General features: G+C 39.9%; 1 protein-coding gene across 6 annotated transcripts in view; it reads right to left on the reverse strand.

Annotated features, from left to right (window-relative positions):
* The window catches only part of si:dkey-151g10.3 (serine/threonine-protein kinase WNK3), a 343,184-nt gene that overhangs the window by 166,034 nt on the left and 158,147 nt on the right, over nucleotides 1–19,003 (reverse strand). For 3 of the 6 annotated variants that reach the window (XM_051933579.1, XM_051933578.1, XM_051933583.1), the window contains exons 13-14: nucleotides 16,604–18,931; nucleotides 3,629–3,696 (exon numbers count right to left, since the gene is read on the reverse strand). In XM_051933579.1, the coding sequence (XP_051789539.1) occupies nucleotides 3,629–3,696; nucleotides 16,604–18,931 (2,396 nt within the window). The remainder of the gene's footprint in view (nucleotides 1–3,628; nucleotides 3,697–16,603; nucleotides 18,932–19,003) is intronic. The other 3 variants (XM_051933582.1, XM_051933581.1, XM_051933580.1) reach the window with 3 other exon arrangements.

Here is a 19,003-nt window from a genome sequence, read left to right on the forward strand (position 1 = left end):
CCAAATTTACAGTATGTGAAAAAAAACTCCGGTCACGGCTCTGTGCAAAAAGAAGTCTCATCAACTAATATTGCATTGTTTAATTCGAGATCTCTTAATGGCAAAGCATTGGTGCTGTCAGAGTTCATCATCGACACCAAACTTGATATGCTGTGTTTAACGGAGACTTGGCAAAAACCGAATGAATCTACGTCTCTCACAGAGGCGACACCACCTGGTTACAATTTCCTCACAGAGCCTCGTAGCTCAAGACGAGGCGGAGGACTTGTAGTAATTGTCAGAGTGGAATTAAACATCAAAAGAATCCCAATTGATTGTCCATTGTCTTTCGAGTATCTGGCTCTTAAACTAATAAAGGAATTAGGTCCTGTCTTAGTCATTGTTCTTTATCGTCCTCCAAAATACAATGCATCCTTCTTATCTGATCTGACTGAACTATTAACCCACTTAAGTTTCTTTTCCCAGAGAGTCATTCTTCTTGGTGATTTCAACGTCCATACTGACATCCCCACATCTAAACTGAGAAATGAATTCCTATCCTTACTGGACTGTTTTGACTTGACACAACATGTTGATTTTCCCACCCACTCTGGTGGTCATATACTGGATCTGATCCGTACATCTGGACTATCTGTTGCCAACACTTAAAGCACTGATTTGGGACTCTTTGACCATAAAGCAGTACTTTCACCGTCTCATTACCTCTCCCTCCTCTTACCTGTAAACGACAAATTTCTTACAGAAACCTTAAAAATATCTGTCCCTCTGTCCTTTCTGGATCCATTTCTGATCTTTTACTGTCTTCACCTACTCCATCAACAATAGATAGTCTTGTTGACCACTATAACATAGCCCTTCATTCAGCATTAGATAAAACAGGTCCTTTAAAACATAAGGAGGTTTCCTTCAAGCGATCAGCTCCTTGGTATAACTCTGATCTATGAAAGCAGCTGGCTGACGCCTTGACAGAATGTCACGTAAGTCTGGCCTCACCGTGCACATCCAGGCTTTCTCTGGCCACCAAAGAGCTTACAGAGAAGCACTAACTGCTGCCAAGAACACCCATTATGGCAGAATAATAGAAAGTGGCCACGATAACCCAAGGGTTTTGTTCTCTGTAGTTAATAAACTACTCCAACCCACATCTGGCCCAACTACCTCTTTTACTGAAGTCTGAGAAATTCCTCCACTTTTTCCGTAACAAAATTAAAGATCTAAATAATTCAACTAACATAAATGCATCATCTGTTTATATCTTCACCCTGTTTTCCCACTCCATCCAGCTCCTTCTCTAAGTTCTCACCAGTCACATCTGCGTTTGTTAATAACCTGCTTTGAAAGATGAGGCCGACTACTTGTGTACTGGACCCCATCCCCACCTCACTACTTAAATCCTGCCTTCATGCCATAATCCCGACTATTACAACAATAATAAACTCATCCCTTGACACTGGCTTTGTGACGCTCACTTTTAAAACCGCTTCTGTAACCCCAATGTTTAAAAAAGTCTAGTCTTGATGCTGACAATCTTAACAATTTTCAGCCTATTTCCTACTTACCTTTTCTGTCAAAAGTTCTTGAACGTGTTGCAACTTCCCAATTCACCAACTACTTAACTTCTAATAATTTAATGGGACCCTTTCAGTCTGGTTTCAGAGCACAGCACAGCTGTGAAACTGCTCTGCTACGGATAACCAATGATTTGCTTATGGCAGCAGACTCTGGACAAACCAGTATATTAATTCTGTTAGACCTCAGTGCAGCATTTGACACTGTCAGACATGACATTCTATTGTCCAGAATGGAGAACATACTGGGTATCTCTGGCACTGCCCTCCAGCGGTTCAAGTCCTATCTGACTGATAGGCAAGAGTTTGTTAGTCTTAAAAACAGCAAGTCCAGCACAGCGCCAGTAATACAAGGAGTTCCACAGGGCTCTGTCCTCAGTCCTCTGCTTTTCTGTATTTATATGCTTCCCCTTGGCCATATTATTCGTAGCTTTGGACTGGGTTATCATTTTTATGCAGACGATACTCAACTCTGTTCCAATGTTAAGGGTGGAACTTCATCAGAGCTATCCAACTTGCCTCACTGAAATTAAAACCTGGATGAAGCAGAACTCTTTAAATTTAAATTGCAACAAAACTGAACTCCTGCAAATTGGGACTAAAGTGCAACTTAATAAAATGAGCTCCTTCCCAGTCAATCTTGGCGGTGATCTCATCAGACCTGCCTCTACTGCAAAGAATCTTGGTGTCATTTTTGATTCCTTCCTTTCTTATTCCGCCCACATAAATCACATTAAGAAACTTTCTTACTTTCACCTCCATAACATATCACGTGTTCACTCCTTCCTCTCCTTTTCTAATGCTGAGAACCTTGTCCATGCTTTTATCACACCCTGCATCGATTATTGTAATTCCCTACTGGCAGGTGCCCCTTCTAATCTCACAGCTCCCGGCTTATTCAAAACTAGGCTGCAAGAGTCCTTACATGGACCAGCAGCAGCGAGCACATAACACTCATCCTGCTTCGCCTTCACTGGCTCCCTGTGTCTTACAGAACTGGATATAAAATTCTACTAATAACCTACAAAGCCTTAAACAACCTTGCACCAAACTACATAAGTGATCTTCTCCATCACTATGTGCCTGTCTGCCTACTAAGGTCCTCTGATTCTGGCAATCTTGTTGTACCCCACACTAATCTACACTCCATGGGGGATAGGTTCTTCAGCTGTATAGCGCCCAGACTCTGGAATGACCTACCGAAATTAATTAGATCAGCTGACTCCATGAATTCTTTTAAAAAGCTACTCAAAACTTGTCTGTTCAGGAAGGCTTTCAGCTCTACCTCACTTTATTACCCTTCTTTCAGTTTACCTCTATGTCAAGATGCTCATGTAACCTGTGTGTGTGCAAGACCATCAATTATGTTGTCTGTTAGGCCTTTTTCTCTGAATTTACTATCTTACTCTTCTTTATTTTTTTATCTGGTTTAGTACAATGCTATATACTGTATACTCTGCCGTTCTTTCCTAAACTCTGTGAAGTGCCTTGAGCATGGGAAACGTGCTATATAAATAAAATGTATTAATAATAATAACTTTACCATAGACACAACGGTGTATGTTTTGTATTTGCCTCAAAACTAAGAATGTAACTGTTGCTCCTTTCCTGGACATTAAATCAAAAATGCATTTCACTAACATATCTTAAGCTTCAATAGCAGAAACCAGCTTTACAAGACTCTGAAATAGACTATCCTTTTTTTTTTTTTTACCTTTGAAGGGCATCTATTGTTCTGATCTGCATAAATACTCTGTTCCCTGATTCTTGTCCAAGAGTCTAAAAAAGCATTCAGAATTAAAAAAAAATGTCTATCAAGGATTATGTAAACTGATTATGAATAGGAGAATACTGAAAACGTTGACAAGTGAGTGAAACAAAGTATGTCACTTGTACTTAAAGGTTTTATTACAGCTCAAATATTATAGTTTCCATTCAGTTTAATGAAAATGTCAGCTTACAAGTTATAATGATGGCAGCAAACACTACTTGGTAAAGGAATTTACCCAGCTTACAAGTTATAATGATGGCAGCAAATATTACTTGGTAAAGGAATTTACCCAGGAAGAGAGTCTTGCTTTGGCAGGTGGTGATGCTGTTGCTGAACACAAAGAATTTCTTGCAAGCTCTAGAATAAGAAACAAAAAAATGTATTCAAGTAAACAATAAATTATTATTTCATATCTCATATATTTATATAAACAAACTAATTTTACAATCTCAAATCTTGATATATTTATTGTAGCAAGTGATACAATATTTTCAATTGACTGTACCCATAAGACCTACTGTATACTTTTTTACTACACTTTACATGACACCTTGTTTTAAGAAAGTGATCTTAAAACAATAAAGTGATGTAAAAAATTATCTTCTGTTCAACAAAACAGCATTCTTTAAAAATGACTTCTGAAACAGAACACTAATATTATAATTTCAGAATATGCAGTGACATCAAATCTGAATAATATAATTAATAATTTAGCATAAAGATTTAAAATAGATTGTTAGTGTGTTGTAATTTATACATTGCGGTCATCATGACGCTTAACTCTCTTTTATAAATTACAGTGATCCCTCGCTATATCGCGCTTCGCCTTTCGCGGCTTCACTCCATCGCGGATTTTATATATAAGCATATTTAAATATATATTGCGGATTTTTTGCTGGTTCGCGGATTTCTGCGGACAATGGGTCTTTTAATTTCTGGTACATGCTTCCTCAGTTGGTTTGCCCAGTTGATTTCATACAAGGGACGCTATTGGCAGATGGCTGAGAAGCTAGATTGCTTACTTTTCTCTCTCTCTTGCGCTGACTTTCTCTGATCCTGACGTATGGGGATTGAGCAGGGGGGCTGTTCGCACACCTAGACGATACGGACGCTCGTCTAAAAATGCTGAAAGATTATCTTCACGTTGCTATCTTTTGTGCAGCTGCTTCCTGAAACGACATGCTGCACGGTGCTTCGCATACTTAAAAGCTCGAAGGGCACGTATTGATTTTTGACTGAAAAACAAACTCTGTCTCTCTCTAACTCTCTCTCTCTCTCCCTGCTCCTGATGGAGGGGGTGTGAGCTGCCGCCTTCAACAGCTTTGTGCCACGGTGCTTCGCATACTTAAAAGCCAAACAGCCCTATTGATTTGTTTGCTAGAGATTGTTTTCTCTATCTATGTGACATTCTGTGCTCCTGACACGCACTCCTTTGAAGAGGAAGATATGTTTGCATTCTTTTAATTGTGAGACAGAACTGTCATCTCTGTCTTGTCATGGAGCACAGTTTAAACTTTTGAAAAAGAGACAAATGTTTGTTTGCAGTGTTTGAATAATGTTCCTGTCTCTCTACAACCTCCTGTGTTTCTGCGCAAATCTGTGACCCAAGCATGACAATATAAAAATAACCATATAAACATATGGTTTCTACTTCGCGGATTTTCTTATTTCGCAGGTGGCTCTGGAACGCAACCCCCGCGATGGAGGAGGGATTACTGTATAGCTATTTTATGTTAAACATTTTAAATAAAATCTTAATAAAAGTATGAAATGAATTAAACTATAACATGATGTGGCATGTCTACATTTTTAGGAGTGTTAGATATTTTTAGCAACATCTATAACACTCTGGGTGCCTGGAGAACAAAAATGGTACTCTTACCAGTAGCAGAAAATGTGCCTTCAACCAACTGGTTGATTTTAGGACAAAGAACATATAGTAAAATAATGCAAGTTAAAAGCCTTCTAATAAACAAAATATGTAAAGCATTTTGCTGTGTGAAAGAGAAAACATGTTTCTCATTATGCTGGTATTAAAAGTGCTTATTTGCCCATATGCTTTGATGTGACATAACATTCTCCAACCTACTTAATTCAAGTTAAAATCATAGGGGACCAGAGCCTATCCTGGTATCATCTATAGCAAAAGTAGGAAAAATCTTTGGATATGTCACCAGTCTGTCATAAAATCCATTCAGTAAATTGAGGAAAACAGATGCATAAATGGGGTGAAATCCACCATAACACTCAGCAGTGATAATGGTCTATTTTTCTAACATTTTACTTTCCTTTGTCAAAAGGGATGAGGTACTTTTGACACTATCACTATTTAAAGCTTTAAAACTTTTTCCTCTGGGAGTAACTACCCCAGAAAGGTACAGGTTAAAAAAAATGTTGTGTATACTGAATAGTTTACTTAAAAATAAACTTAACAAAGGCTGATGTAAGCAAAAACAGAATACCAGGATGGAAACAAACATACACAAGCACATATAGGTATATGGTTATGTAAAAATGCTATACATAGTATAGAACCACAAAATGATATTTGAATTCAACATCTCAAGAGAGAGGGTAGAAGTGTTGGTCTTCCAACTGACTAATGCCAATTCACTGGTAAGCAATGAATTAGTGATTTCTACAGAAGCAGGGTTATCAGGAATAACTAAACACAATATAAGTGGCTTCCAAAAACAGAGACATCAATGACATGTATAAGCATCCTTAAAATACTAACACTTAAGACACAAATTTCAATTACCCTAAACAGACTGCTAAAAAAGTACATATAGTCAAAATTACAGAGAAACATCATAAGGCAAAGTTTTCATAATGTCTGACAAACTTGAACCAATCAGTAATACCTTTTGTTGAAATACTGGAGGATGCAGAGAATGGCCAGTAATAGTATGGAAGAAGGTACTTGTATTGGCAAATGATGGGCCAGCATTAACAGAAATCTAAATTAGTGCTCCAATAATAGAGTAGCACTAATACTTAGGCCTGGGTAATTGTTGTTTTTTTTTTTTTGTTTAAATGATTCGATACCAATTCTTCAAGTCTCATGATCGATCTTGTGAATCTCTATCCTGCTCAATTATTACGCAGATTTCCGTTACCTTGCTTTTGGCATCCAAACCAGTAGACATTGCTAATGTACCTTTAAAACTTTCTATAGAAAAAGCATGTTACTGTCTTGCAAAGACATATGTAGGATGTGCAGCTCAGCAGTTAAGTATTGTTGTAACACAACACATTTAAGAAATCATTTATACCGATGTCTCCCATAAACGTAATCTCAGTTGACAGCCTCATGCACAAAAAAATAGCAATGTACAGCAGTTTTTACATGTAAAGATATGATAACCTACACTCATGCTGAAAATGAGGGCTTTCACCAAATAATACAGGTTTATGAACTGCGGTATACTATACCAGCCAGAAGGCAAGTGAGTGAAGTTAATGTACCTAGGCTTTATGAAGATCTTATGCAAAGCATTGCCATATCTCTTGCTTTGAGGGGAGTAGCCCTAACTTGTGACATCTGAACATCCAGGGCAGCAGATTCCTACATGACAAATCACATGTCACTATATTAGAAATGATGGGGAAAGTGTGACGGATGTGTTGCAGACAAGCATGCTGCATGCTAGCCACACCAGGAGCAATCTCGCTGCCTACACAGTACGCAGAGCTGCTGAGATGGATGGTTAGTTCTGCTGTTATGCACCTAAAATCTGGAATAGCCTACCAATAGAAATTCGCCAGGCTAATACAGTGGAGCACTTCAAAAAAACTGCTGAAAACACATTATTTTAACATGGCCTTCTCATAATTTCACTGTAATTTAATCCTGATATTCTGTATATCAATTCATTATAAAAACTATCCATGGTAGCTCTAAAATCTGTACTAACCCCTATTCTCTCTTCTGTTTCTTTTTCCGGTGTTCTTTTAAGCACCATGATGTTCCAACAGTGAAGAATTAAAAGCCAGAAGTGTGCATGTCCATCATCATCAAGTCCTTCCATGAGAACCCTAGACACAAGAGGACTATTTCATTTATGTTAGGTAGAATGCCCAGAGGGGACTGGGCGGTCTCGTGGCCTAGAACCCCTGCAGATTTTATTTTTTTCTCCAGCCGTCTGGAGTTTTTTTTTTTGTTTTTTCTGTCCACCCTGGCCATCGCACCTTACTCTTTTTTTTATGTTAACTAATATTGTCTTATTTGAATTTATGTTGTTATATTTTTTTTTATTTACTGTTCTTCATTGTGTAAAGCATTTTGAGCTACTTTTTTGTATGAAAATGTGCTATACAAATAAATATTATTATTATTATTATTAGCTGTTGTTCCAAAAACCTTTCTAGCATTTTTGTGTTGGCAAGTCCAATAAACATTGCTTCTCTTTAACCATGTAGGTAACAGTACTGCTAAGGTGGAAAAAGTTTGCAACACACCTCACCCAGCCAAGCAAGTAGGCAATTATTGGAATTTTCAGAGCAGCCTGAGATGATATAGTGAGTGTGTCCACAAAGCAGCTGGCGTGAAGATCTCCATAAGCTGTACTGCACAGATCATATCAGTGGACCTGTCGGCCACAATGGTCTGTTCTTTTTCTTTTATGTTTCATTCATCCAGTGCTGCCATCAACAAGCATCAGCACTAGGATCCTCATTTTAAAACACTTCCTTTTTGTCAAAGGAGGAACTGTGAGGACATATTTTCAAGATTGATTAATGTGACTGCTACACATGAGCAACTGAAGATGTGTAACTTGTAGAATTATAGAAAGACACGGGTCTTCCCACTGTATGCTTAATTTCGACTAATTCATGATTATTTTAAATGGACAACAGTTTAATTGAAGGGTGTCTATATGGAGATTTCTAACACTTGAATAGGTTAGATTATTGAATAACAATTATTATTTAAGAAGCAATCACTGATTATTTTATAATATTATTCACAATAGGATATACAGTGATCCCTCGCTATATCGCGCTTCGCCTTTCGCGGCTTCACTCCATCGCGGATTTTATATGTAAGCATATTTAAATATATATCATGGATTTTTCGCTGCTTCGCGGGTTTCTGCGGACAATGGGTCTTTTAATTTCTGGTACATGCTTCCTCAGTTGGTTTGCCCAGTTGATTTCATACAAGGGACGCTATTGGCAGATGGCTGAGAAGCTACCCGGCTTACTTTCTCTCTCTCTCTCTCTCTCTCTCTCTCTTGCGCTGACGTAGGGGGGTGTGAGCTGGGGGGCTGTGTGCAGCTGCTTCCTGAAGGACATGCTGCACGGTGCTTCGCATAGTTAAAAGCTCAAAGGGCACGTATTGATTTTTGACTTTGTTTTTCTGTGGCTCTCTCTCTCTCTCTCTCTCTTCCTGCTCCTGACAGAGGGGGTGTGAGCTGCCACCTTCAACAGCTTTGTACCGGCGGTGCTTCGCATACTTAAAAGCCAAAAAGCCCTATTGATTTTTTTTTTGACTTCTTGCTTTGTTCTCTCTCTCCTGACGCGCACTCCTTTGAAAAGGAAGATATGTTTGCATTCTTTTAATTGTGAGACAGAACTGTCATCTCTGTCTTGTCATGGAGCACAGTTTAAACCTTTGAAAAAGAGACAAATGTTTGTTTGCAGTGTTTGAATAACGTTCCTGTCTCTCTACAACCTCCTGTGTTTCTGCGCAAATCTGTGACCCAAGCATGACAATATAAAAATAACCATATAAACATATGGTTTCTACTTCGCGGATTTTCCTATTTCGCGGGTGGCTCTGGAACGCAACCCCCGCGATGGAGGAGGGATTACTGTAGATGTTTTATAAAGTAAATTCCATGGCATTGTATTAAAACAAGTAGACCCCCACAATGTGTGTGGACTCTGATGTGGCGATACATGTTATAATTAAATTATGGCGAATGAGTACAATGCTGTGATATTTTGTTCTACATTTTCCAAATACAGACGTTCTTATCTTACTCTTAACTCAGCACTCATCCTCCTCACTCCATGACACTCCATCCATCAATCTGTACCATTCTCATTTCTGTGATTCTCAGTTTGGCTTAACAATAGAATTACCAAAGCCTATGAAAAAACTCGTAAATCCATCCCACCTTAAATCCCTTTGCACCTCTCCGTCAGCGTCTTTTGTCTTGTAAATGTGTCGATCAAGACAAGCATCAAGCAGCCTACTATTCAATCCCCCCAACACCGCAGAACGGACACAATGTTCTCCCAGCTCCAGCCTTGATTGATTATCTGGGAGTGAAGTGCTGGAGTTTTAGAATGGAAATAGATCATTATTTGGAACACATGCATCTCATGTGTGTTCCGTTTCTACAATAACCTTTGTAAACACATTGTTAAAACAGAAACTTTTTCATATTTTAGTAATAAATGACAAAATGTACACATAAACTATATAATGTGTGAAGCCTGAAGTCTTGATCAGCACATTTACAAGACACTGACAGAGAGGTAAGAAGGGATTTAAGGTGGGCTGGATTTACAAGTTTTTTGTAGGCATTGGTAATTCTTGTGTTAATGTTCCACCCTCATTGCCTGTGCCTAACTCCTAAACAGCACGGTACTTCACACAACTTTTATATACTTTTCCCCTTCAATGCTAGACAGGCTTCTTTAGAAGTCAGAATGGGGAAAAACTCCTTGCATTTCTTCTAGCCACCCTAAACTTTTTCTATGCTCAGCCCTCCATCTGCACATTAACATGTCACTTAAGTAGGAGAACTCCATTGACAACATTTAAATTTACACTTACATTAGCATTCTACACCACTCAATAACACCTTTATATTTTTCACAGTGCCTTGATGAACAACAAATCATCAACAAATTGCCTATCGTTTTCCTTCCACCATTCATGTCGTCAATTAGTATTCCTTCCCTTTAAACATGGTGGTGCATGCTACCATTTCCATAGCATCACCAAATTCCAGAATTATTTCACCTTAAACATTTCTAGCACCAAAGCTAAATCCTCTTTGATCTTCCACATAATCATCAGTACTAGCTCCAAAATGCTGATTCAAATTGCAACCCATTAATATCAACCCCATTGTACCCCTGACATCACTGTCATCAGTCTGTCCAAAAACGCATGTTTTTCTTAATTGATTTTGCAAATCTGTGTTGCATATGCCGAGGCTATTCCTTTGCTGTTGACTGTCAATCACCTTAGAAACAACAACATGCTCACTCACCTTCTTCACTCCCCATTGCTTTGTCTACCCATTTTTTGACAGAAATACACCAACATCAGTACTACCATAAATGCTAACCTCCCAGAAAAACCTGTACCTTCCACTGTTCATACTAAGCAATCTTGCACATTTACCTTTACATCTCATCCTCCGAAAACACAGCACACCTTTACTTTTCTTGTTTCAGCACATTCACCAGTTCACACTTTCTCATCAAACTCCTAAATATGCAAAGTTGCTGCTGTCCTTATACTCTCTTCTTTGCAGCTCTTATTTACTGCCTCTTCTTTCTATTATTTTTTTGATACCAGACTTGCCTCACCAAAGCGCAACAGGTCTAGGGATTGTGTTTCTGTTGGCTTCCCTAGCTCCTGTTTGACATAACTGTGGGGGAACAGGATGGTTGGCCCCCATAGTGTACTATGGCCTCTATTCTTTGCAACGGACCTTTGAATCTTATTATTAAGGGAGTACTAAACCAAATCTTTTAGAGGACCGATGCCCTTAATGACATCAGTTTCTGTTAATCGCCTTTTGACATGCAAGGACAACGTCAACCATACACAATACTAGGTCTCTGGTGATACTGTGATCTGTAAGCATAATTCTTTTTATATATACTTTCATAGACAGACACCTTTCCCAAGGTTTCTTCCATTTTTTCCCTACTACGTTTTTTTTGGGAGTTATTCCTTGTCTTCTTAGAGAGTCAAGGCTGGGGGGCTGTCAAGAGGCAGGGCCTGTTAAAGCCCATTGCGGCACTTCCTGTGTGATTTTGGGCTATACAAAAATAAACTGTATTGTATTGTATTGTATTGTATATAGTGCAAATAAAATGTTTCACTGCCTTGAATGCTTTCACATTTTATTCTTATACAATACTGAATTGCAGTAGATGCAGGTTGTCAGCAAATGCAGCCTCGAGTCTATGAGGTTAAGCCCCAGTCAGCTTGTATATGTGGAAATTGCAAATTTTCCCCATTATTCTTTGTAAAACTACTCAAGTTCTGCCAGCTTAAACTGGGATCATGATTGAACATCCTTTTTCAAGTTTAGGCATGAATTCTTTCAACACTTGTTATATGTGTTTAAAAGATATTCACTAAAGGCTATATACTGTGTACACTGAAGTTGAAACATCCAAAAATAAATGGTATTCCAACAGAAAGGTGAAGAAGAGAGACTAGTTATTTTTACCAGTAGAAGAAAACATGTCTTTAACAATTAGTTGATTCTGGAAAAATTATTGCAATACAGCAAATAAAAAGGGGTGGGGGTGGGGAACAGGAAGCAATTTATGAGTAAACCTGAAAGACTGCAAGGATTTTGAAATATGCATTTTTCAAAGTACTTTAGTTTCCTTTGTCCAGGGGAAAAAGACATTTTTAAAAACAATGTGAAAATCATATTATTTAAAGAACAATTCTCAGGTTGCAAAAATCTTGAGCTTGATACAGACTGACACAGTATTTAAGTTAAATGCATTTAGTTCCTCATACATTAAATGAAATATTAGTCAAAGTTTTACTTTGTTAAATTTTATTGTATATGCGCATAAATATAGAATCTATTTTTCAAAATTAAGTAAAGCACAGCTATATACAGTGCATCCGGAAAGTATTCACAGCGCATCACTTTTTCCACATTTTGTTATGATACAGCCTTATTCCAAAATGGATTAAATTCATTTTTTTCCTCAGAATTCTACACACAACACCCCATAATGACAATGTGAAAAAAGTTTAATTGAGATTTTTGCAAATTTATTAAAAATAAAAAAATTGAGAAAGCACATGTATATAAGTATTCATAGCCTTTGCCATGAAGCTCAAAATTGAGCTCAGGTGCATCCTGTTTCCCCTGATCATCCTTGAGATGTTTCTGCAGCTTAATTGGAGTCCACCTGTGGTAAATTCAATTGATTGGACATGATTTGGAAAGGCACACACCTGTCTATATAAGGTCCCCCAGTTGACAGTTCATGTCAGAGCACAAACCAAGCATGAAGTCAAAGGAATTGTCTGTAGACCTCCGAGACAGAATGGTCTTGAGGCACAAACCTGGGGAAGGTAACAGAAAAATTTCTGCTGCTTTGTGAGAGCACAGTGGCCTCCATCATCCGTAAGTGGAAGAAGTTTGGAAGAGGTTTGAAACCACCAGGACTCTTCCTAGAGCTGGCCGGCCATCTAAACTGAGCTATCGGGGGAGAAGGGCCTTAGTCAGGGAGGTGACCAAGAACCCGATGGTCACTCTGTCAGAGCTCCAGAGGTCCTCTGTGGAGAGAGGAGAAGCTTCCAGAAGGACAACCATCTCTGCAGCAATCCACCAATCAGGCCTGTATGGTAGAGTGGCCAGACGGAAGCCACTCCTTAGCAAAAGGCACATGGCAGCCCGCCTGGAGTTTGCCAAAAGGCACCTGAAGGGACTCTCACACCATGAGAAAGAAAATTCTCTGGTCTGATGAGACAAAGATTGAACTCTTTGGTGTGAATGCCAGGTGTCCCGTTTGGAGGAAACCAGGCACTGCTCATCACCAGGCCAATACCATCCCTACAGTGAAGCATGGTGGTGACAGCATCATGCTGTGGGGATGTTTTTCAGCGGCAGGGACTGGGAGACTAGTCAGGATAAAGGGAAAGATGACTGCAGCAATGTACAGAGACATCCTGGATGAAAACCTGCTCCAGAGCGCTCTTGACCTCAGACTGGGGCGACGGTTCATCTTTCAGCAGGACAACCACCCTAAACACACAGCCAAGATATCAAAGGAGTGGCTTCAGGACAACTCTGTGAATGTCCTTGAGTGGCCCAGCAAGAGCCCAGACTTGAATCCAATTGAACATCTCTGGAGAGATCTTAGATTGGCTGTGCACTGACACTTCCCATCCAACCTGATGGAGCTTGAGAGATGCTGCAAAGAGGAATGGGTGAAACTGGCCAAGGATAGGTGTGCCAAGCTTGTGGCATCATATTCAATAAGACTTGAGGCTGTAATTGCTGCCAAAGGTGCATCGACAAAGTATTGAGCAAAGGCTGTGAATACTTATGTACATGTGATTTCTCAGTTTTTTTTATTTTTAATAAATTTGCAAAAACCTCAAGTAAACTTTTTTCACATTGTCATTATGGGGTGTTGTGTGTAGAATTCTGAGGAAAAAAATGAATTTAATCCATTTTGGAATAAGGTTGTAACATAACAAAATGTGGAAAAAGTGATGCGCTGTGAATACTTTCCGGATGCACTGTATGTTGTTAAATAAATCATTATTATGAAATACAATGTCATCAATATTGTTTCAATAGTTACTTAACATTTTTGATTATTGTAGTATTTATTTCAAAATGGCCTTGCTTTTAAAGACTTTATATTGAACAATGACTTTTCTGAACTGTATAGTTCCAAATGGCTCTTTTAATACCAGCAATATTTGTTTTAAAATGGCTCTTTTTATGATGGTTTTATCACTTGTTAATCACGAGAAAGACCAAAAAGCTGAATCTATTAATCCTTTGCTGTCAATCACTTTTTCCTGATTATAGGTGGCAGACTGCCAAAGATCTATAGCGCTGCTTGCATTCCAACTGGCAAAAACTGAGATGTTGACAGGATGCAGTTTAGAAAAAGAAAATAACACATAAGGGCTACTTTGAGACAAACGAACAATATATTCGAATGCTCATATTGAGAAGTGCTTTTCAAAATGTTCATATTAAAGAAGTAGTCATTAGTAGTTTAAAACTCATTAAGCACTGTGCCTACACAGAAGGTAATCGGTGGGGTGAAACAAAATAAATAAATAAATGCACATTAATGTTTAAGTCCAAAGTTGGATATTCTGGTGACATGCGTCAAGATCCCTAAGGACCGTTCCATCAGCCATCCTGACTGCGACACTCCAAGGAACAGATTCAGATGTGCATGTTTTGATTTCTCTGTAAGCAGGATTTATTATTTATTTCTCTAATAAATTCCTCCTTATCTGCCCTCAGAGCCTTCGCAGTCATCCTTCTCAGTTCCCAGTACAGACCGGAGTTGCCATCAAGCTATGCACTGTAGCTCCTCTCGATGATATCCAGGGTGCCCTGCGAGATGAAACACCTACTTCTGGGAACACTGGTAACACCAACACAACCTTCAGCAACCCCCAGGGTCTTTATCATGCGCTCCCTCATTACATTAGGATTAGCAGTCCACCCAAGTCCACAAGTTTCTCACACAAACTGCACGCAAACTCATCAGAAACAACCTGATCTTGGAGTCTGGCCAGGTCCAGCCTCATTTTCCTAGTAGGTGGTAGCCTACTGGACCTAAGCAAAGTAAGTAAGTACTTAAGTACTGAAGTAAGTAGCAACAACAAGTCTGTGGTCAGAATTCACAAACTGGGTACTTCTGTAGACCCAGCATCTGCCCACAAGGATGTGATCAATCTCCTTCACTGCACCACCAGTATTGAAGTACCAAGTCCAAAGATGCGGCTCAGGGTGCTGGAACCAGGATCCAGAGATCCGCAGCCCCTGACCTTTTGCAAAGTCAAGGAACATGGAGCCACTTTCACCATGGTCACCGACACAATCCTCATAGCCAGCCCTGTCAGTGCCAGTGGTTGCATTGAAGTCACCCATGACTAGAGGGCACCCATCAACCACTGAGTGAAGTTGTGAATAAAATAAGTCACCGAGACATTACTAACCGTGGTTAAAGCATACATACACTGAGACAACAGACAAGGTACCCAGAGAGTGTAGTAATCTGAGTTTTATAATAATAATGACCTGCTGGGCTGGCTCTGGGTCCATGGTTTTTGAGGCTGATCCCCCAATTAGCCATGAACCACCCAATCTCACTGAGACTGCGCAGATGGTGAACCAGATGAGGGTAGGGAAGGCTGCAGGGATCTGTGGTATCAAGGGTGAACTTCTCCAGCCTGGGGGAAAGGCTGTCCTCCTGGCATTGGAAGCAATTTTTGCTTCCATTTGGAAGACAGGCATCAATACAACTGACTGGAAAACAGGACTTGTCGTCTCTATCTGGAAAGGGAAGGGTGATCACCTGGATTGCGGCAACAACAGGGGGATAACACTGTTCTCGGTGCTGGGTAGAAAGCTTATAGTGGGAAGGGTTGCATGGATACTGCACATTCACCGTAAAATAGTATCATGTGGTGTCTATCTGATCTGCCAAAGGGGCAATGACCACCAGCCTCGAGTTGTGGGTTTGTCCTTGGTGTAGAGAGAGAGAGAGAGAGAGAGAGAGAGAGAGAGAATTGGTGATTTGAGATACTGGCAGTATTGCGTTAGGGAGGGGGAAGAGAAGGAGATTAGCAGGATCTTGTTCTCAATATGTGTTTGTAATTTAATGATACATTTCCCATGGATCGTAACACTGGGCAGGTGTAACTAGGCCATTACGCTTTTTGTTATTGTTTAATAAAAGATGTTCAATGTTTGGTACAGTTATAATATTTCAGATTATTAAATAAGATAATAAGATGTTAAATATTAGGTAAATTAGATAATCTTTGCAAAGCTATCATAATTCTCACTCCCTCAATGATGTTTTGGCCGTTTGAATGGAAGAAAATTAGCACTGCCATCTACAATCAAGAAAAATTTATCAACAAGGAATGGCTAACCACTATGAACAGGTTCAGCCCATTGCTCTAAATTTACAAATGACAAATCCATCAGGGGGATGTATTCTGAATTTAAAAGAGCAGTATTTTATTAGAATAAAAACACTATTTAAAAATAATGCAAATTTTGAAATAAAACCTGTAATTATTATTATGTAAGATGAGATGCATTCTGTCACATGTGGATTCAGACAGTAGACAGATGATAAAAAGTTAAACATACCTTGACACATATGTAATCTAGTAAATGCATAATAGGAAGACCTGACAAGGAAGGAAGGCTAACATTAAATCAAAACTTTCTTTGCAATAAACCTCAAAATTAAGAAATTAAGATACACAATGTCAAATAAGCCGTGCAAAAGCAACTTAAGATTATAAACTTATGCAGTGTTATACCTGAATCTGGGCTCTATAGTTATCTTCTAATTCTGGAAGGCCACTGTTAACATCAGGGACAGGAACAATGGATTGCTGTAATCGAGGGTCCACTGGCATATCTGGGGGATCCACCGATGTAAATGGTAATGCATATTCATCAGGTGCTGGAACAGAAGTAGTACTTATGGGCTTTCCAGACTTTGGCAGTACATCAGGAATTTGGTAACAAAAAGAATGTGAAGGGCTTGTGGTCAATCCTGGTACAGGTTCAGTGCTCTGCAGTATTGGAAATCCTTGCTTTGGCTGAGAATTAATACCACTGTTGTCAGAGAAACTCTCCAATGAAATAAGAGATGTCTTGGAAAGGACAGTTGGTTTCTGGTCAGAAACAAATAGCTGGGATTTCAAACTAAGTGCGTGATTTTGTTGAATGAGCAGCTTTTGTGAGGGGGTAGTTATTGAAGTCACCTGGTCTAAAAGAGTTTGTGTAATTTGTTGTGGAGATGCCTGGTCATGTAACTGTGCAATTCCTGACTGTTGCTTAAGTAGATGATCCTGCACTGGTACCTTCTGTAACAGATCATGCTGCTGGTCCTCACTGGATTCTTCAGCCTGTAATGTAACCTGGTGTGGAATCATACCCTGTAAAACGGATTGTTGCTGCATTGATTCTGCTGAGAGTGGTGAAACCTCAGTTTTTGACTGATGTATATGGGCATGAATGTGATGTTGGGTCTCTGATAATAGTGATTTATACTCCACATGTTTGTCCTTTTGAAGAATTTCCAGCTGTTTCTGGGAAACATGTTGTGTTGCTATATGGCCCTGCTGCTGTGGGGCAAGTATATCTAGATGTGAAGGAGTGCTTAGGGGTTGAGGTGTTATATGGGTTTGCTGCTGAAATTGTGACTTTTGTTGTACCAGCTGCACAGGTTGACCCAGCTGCAAAGACTGAACTGGCTTTAGAATTACTGTGTGTGGAATGTGTTGTTGAATTTCTTGAGTGGTGATGTCAGGTTGAATTAAAGAACCTTGGACATGTGAGGTATTTATTTGTTGTTTTATTTCCTGCTGTTGATTAACTTGGCCAGTCTGCTGCAGCAGCTGTCTTGATAATGTCAGTTGTTCAGTCTCTTGTAGTGATGGAACAGACTGATTAAATGGAACCTGCTGTTGAACCTGGTGCTGTATTGGAATTGGTGTTTTAGATGTTTTTATTGTCTCCTGTGCTTGCAACTGTGGTTGGACAAGAAGCTGCTGAGGTGTCACTATCACCTGCTGTTGCTGCGTAGGGAGGGGAACATTTTGAAGAGATGCAGAAGACTGGATTACAGGGGCAGCCTGTGACACTGAGACTACCTGCTGAGGAATAAACAGAGTTTGTTGTGGTGGCATATAAACTTGCTGGGTAAGCTGTTGAGCAGACTGGGTCAAGCTACTTTGCTGATCCTGAAAGGAAAACTGAACTAACCTTTGGTAGGGTAGCTGAGCAGGTTTCTGTTGCGTTATACGCTGTGAATCAGGCATACTGTGGACCACTTGCTGGGCAACAGTATGTTGTTGCTGGAAAGCTAGGTCAGTTTGAGGTTGGACTGAAACAGTCTGCAGTTTAGGGGGATCTTGCAAAGCTGCTTCTGAACTGGAATCTATCAAAGTGGATCCTCCCTGTGAGAAAGACTGATGTTCAGCTTGTTTCTGAACTAAACCCTGCTTCTGTAGTTCTGACAGAACTTCACTGCTCTGGAGATTTTGTTGTGAAATGATGGAGCTTTGTTCCATTTGCTGAGGTAAGCAGGTATACTGTTGCATGTGTTTCTGTGCCCATGTCTGCTGGATAGGTACCTGTGCTTGTGGCTCTAGAACTGATACAGCTCCTTGTAAAGGCAAGGTTGACTGGGGCAGAACACTTGGCTTTTCCAAAAATACTTGCTGTGGCTGCTGCAGTGATGCATGTTGCTCTTTCTGCTTTTGCAACAAAACCTGCTGATCAAACTGTAGATAGGTTTGCTGTTCCATTTTTTGTTGAATGAATGTGTGCTGATCCATCTGTTTTGGCTGTAACGCCACCTGCTGCTGCACCTCCTCTCGTTGCAGTAACTCCTGTTGCTCCTTAGGTAAAACCTGATTTTCAGTCTGTTGATGGTGAAGCAAATTCTGTTCCATTTGCTGCAACTGCATCAATGCCTGCTGATCCACCTGCTGCCGTAGCAAAGCCTGCTGATCCACCTGCTGCCGTAGCAAAGCCTGCTGATCCACCTGCTGCCGTAGCAAAGCCTGCTGATCCACCTGCTGCCGTAGCAAAGCCTGCTGATCCACCTGCTGCCGTAGCAAAGCCTGCTGATCCACCTGCTGCCGCAGCAAAGCCCGCTGATCCACCTGCTGCCATAGCACAGCCTGCTGATCAGCCTGCTGCGGCTG

The sequence above is a fragment of the Erpetoichthys calabaricus genome, chromosome 11, assembly GCF_900747795.2.
Source record: "Erpetoichthys calabaricus chromosome 11, fErpCal1.3, whole genome shotgun sequence".
Taxonomy (NCBI): Eukaryota; Metazoa; Chordata; class Cladistia; order Polypteriformes; family Polypteridae; genus Erpetoichthys; species Erpetoichthys calabaricus.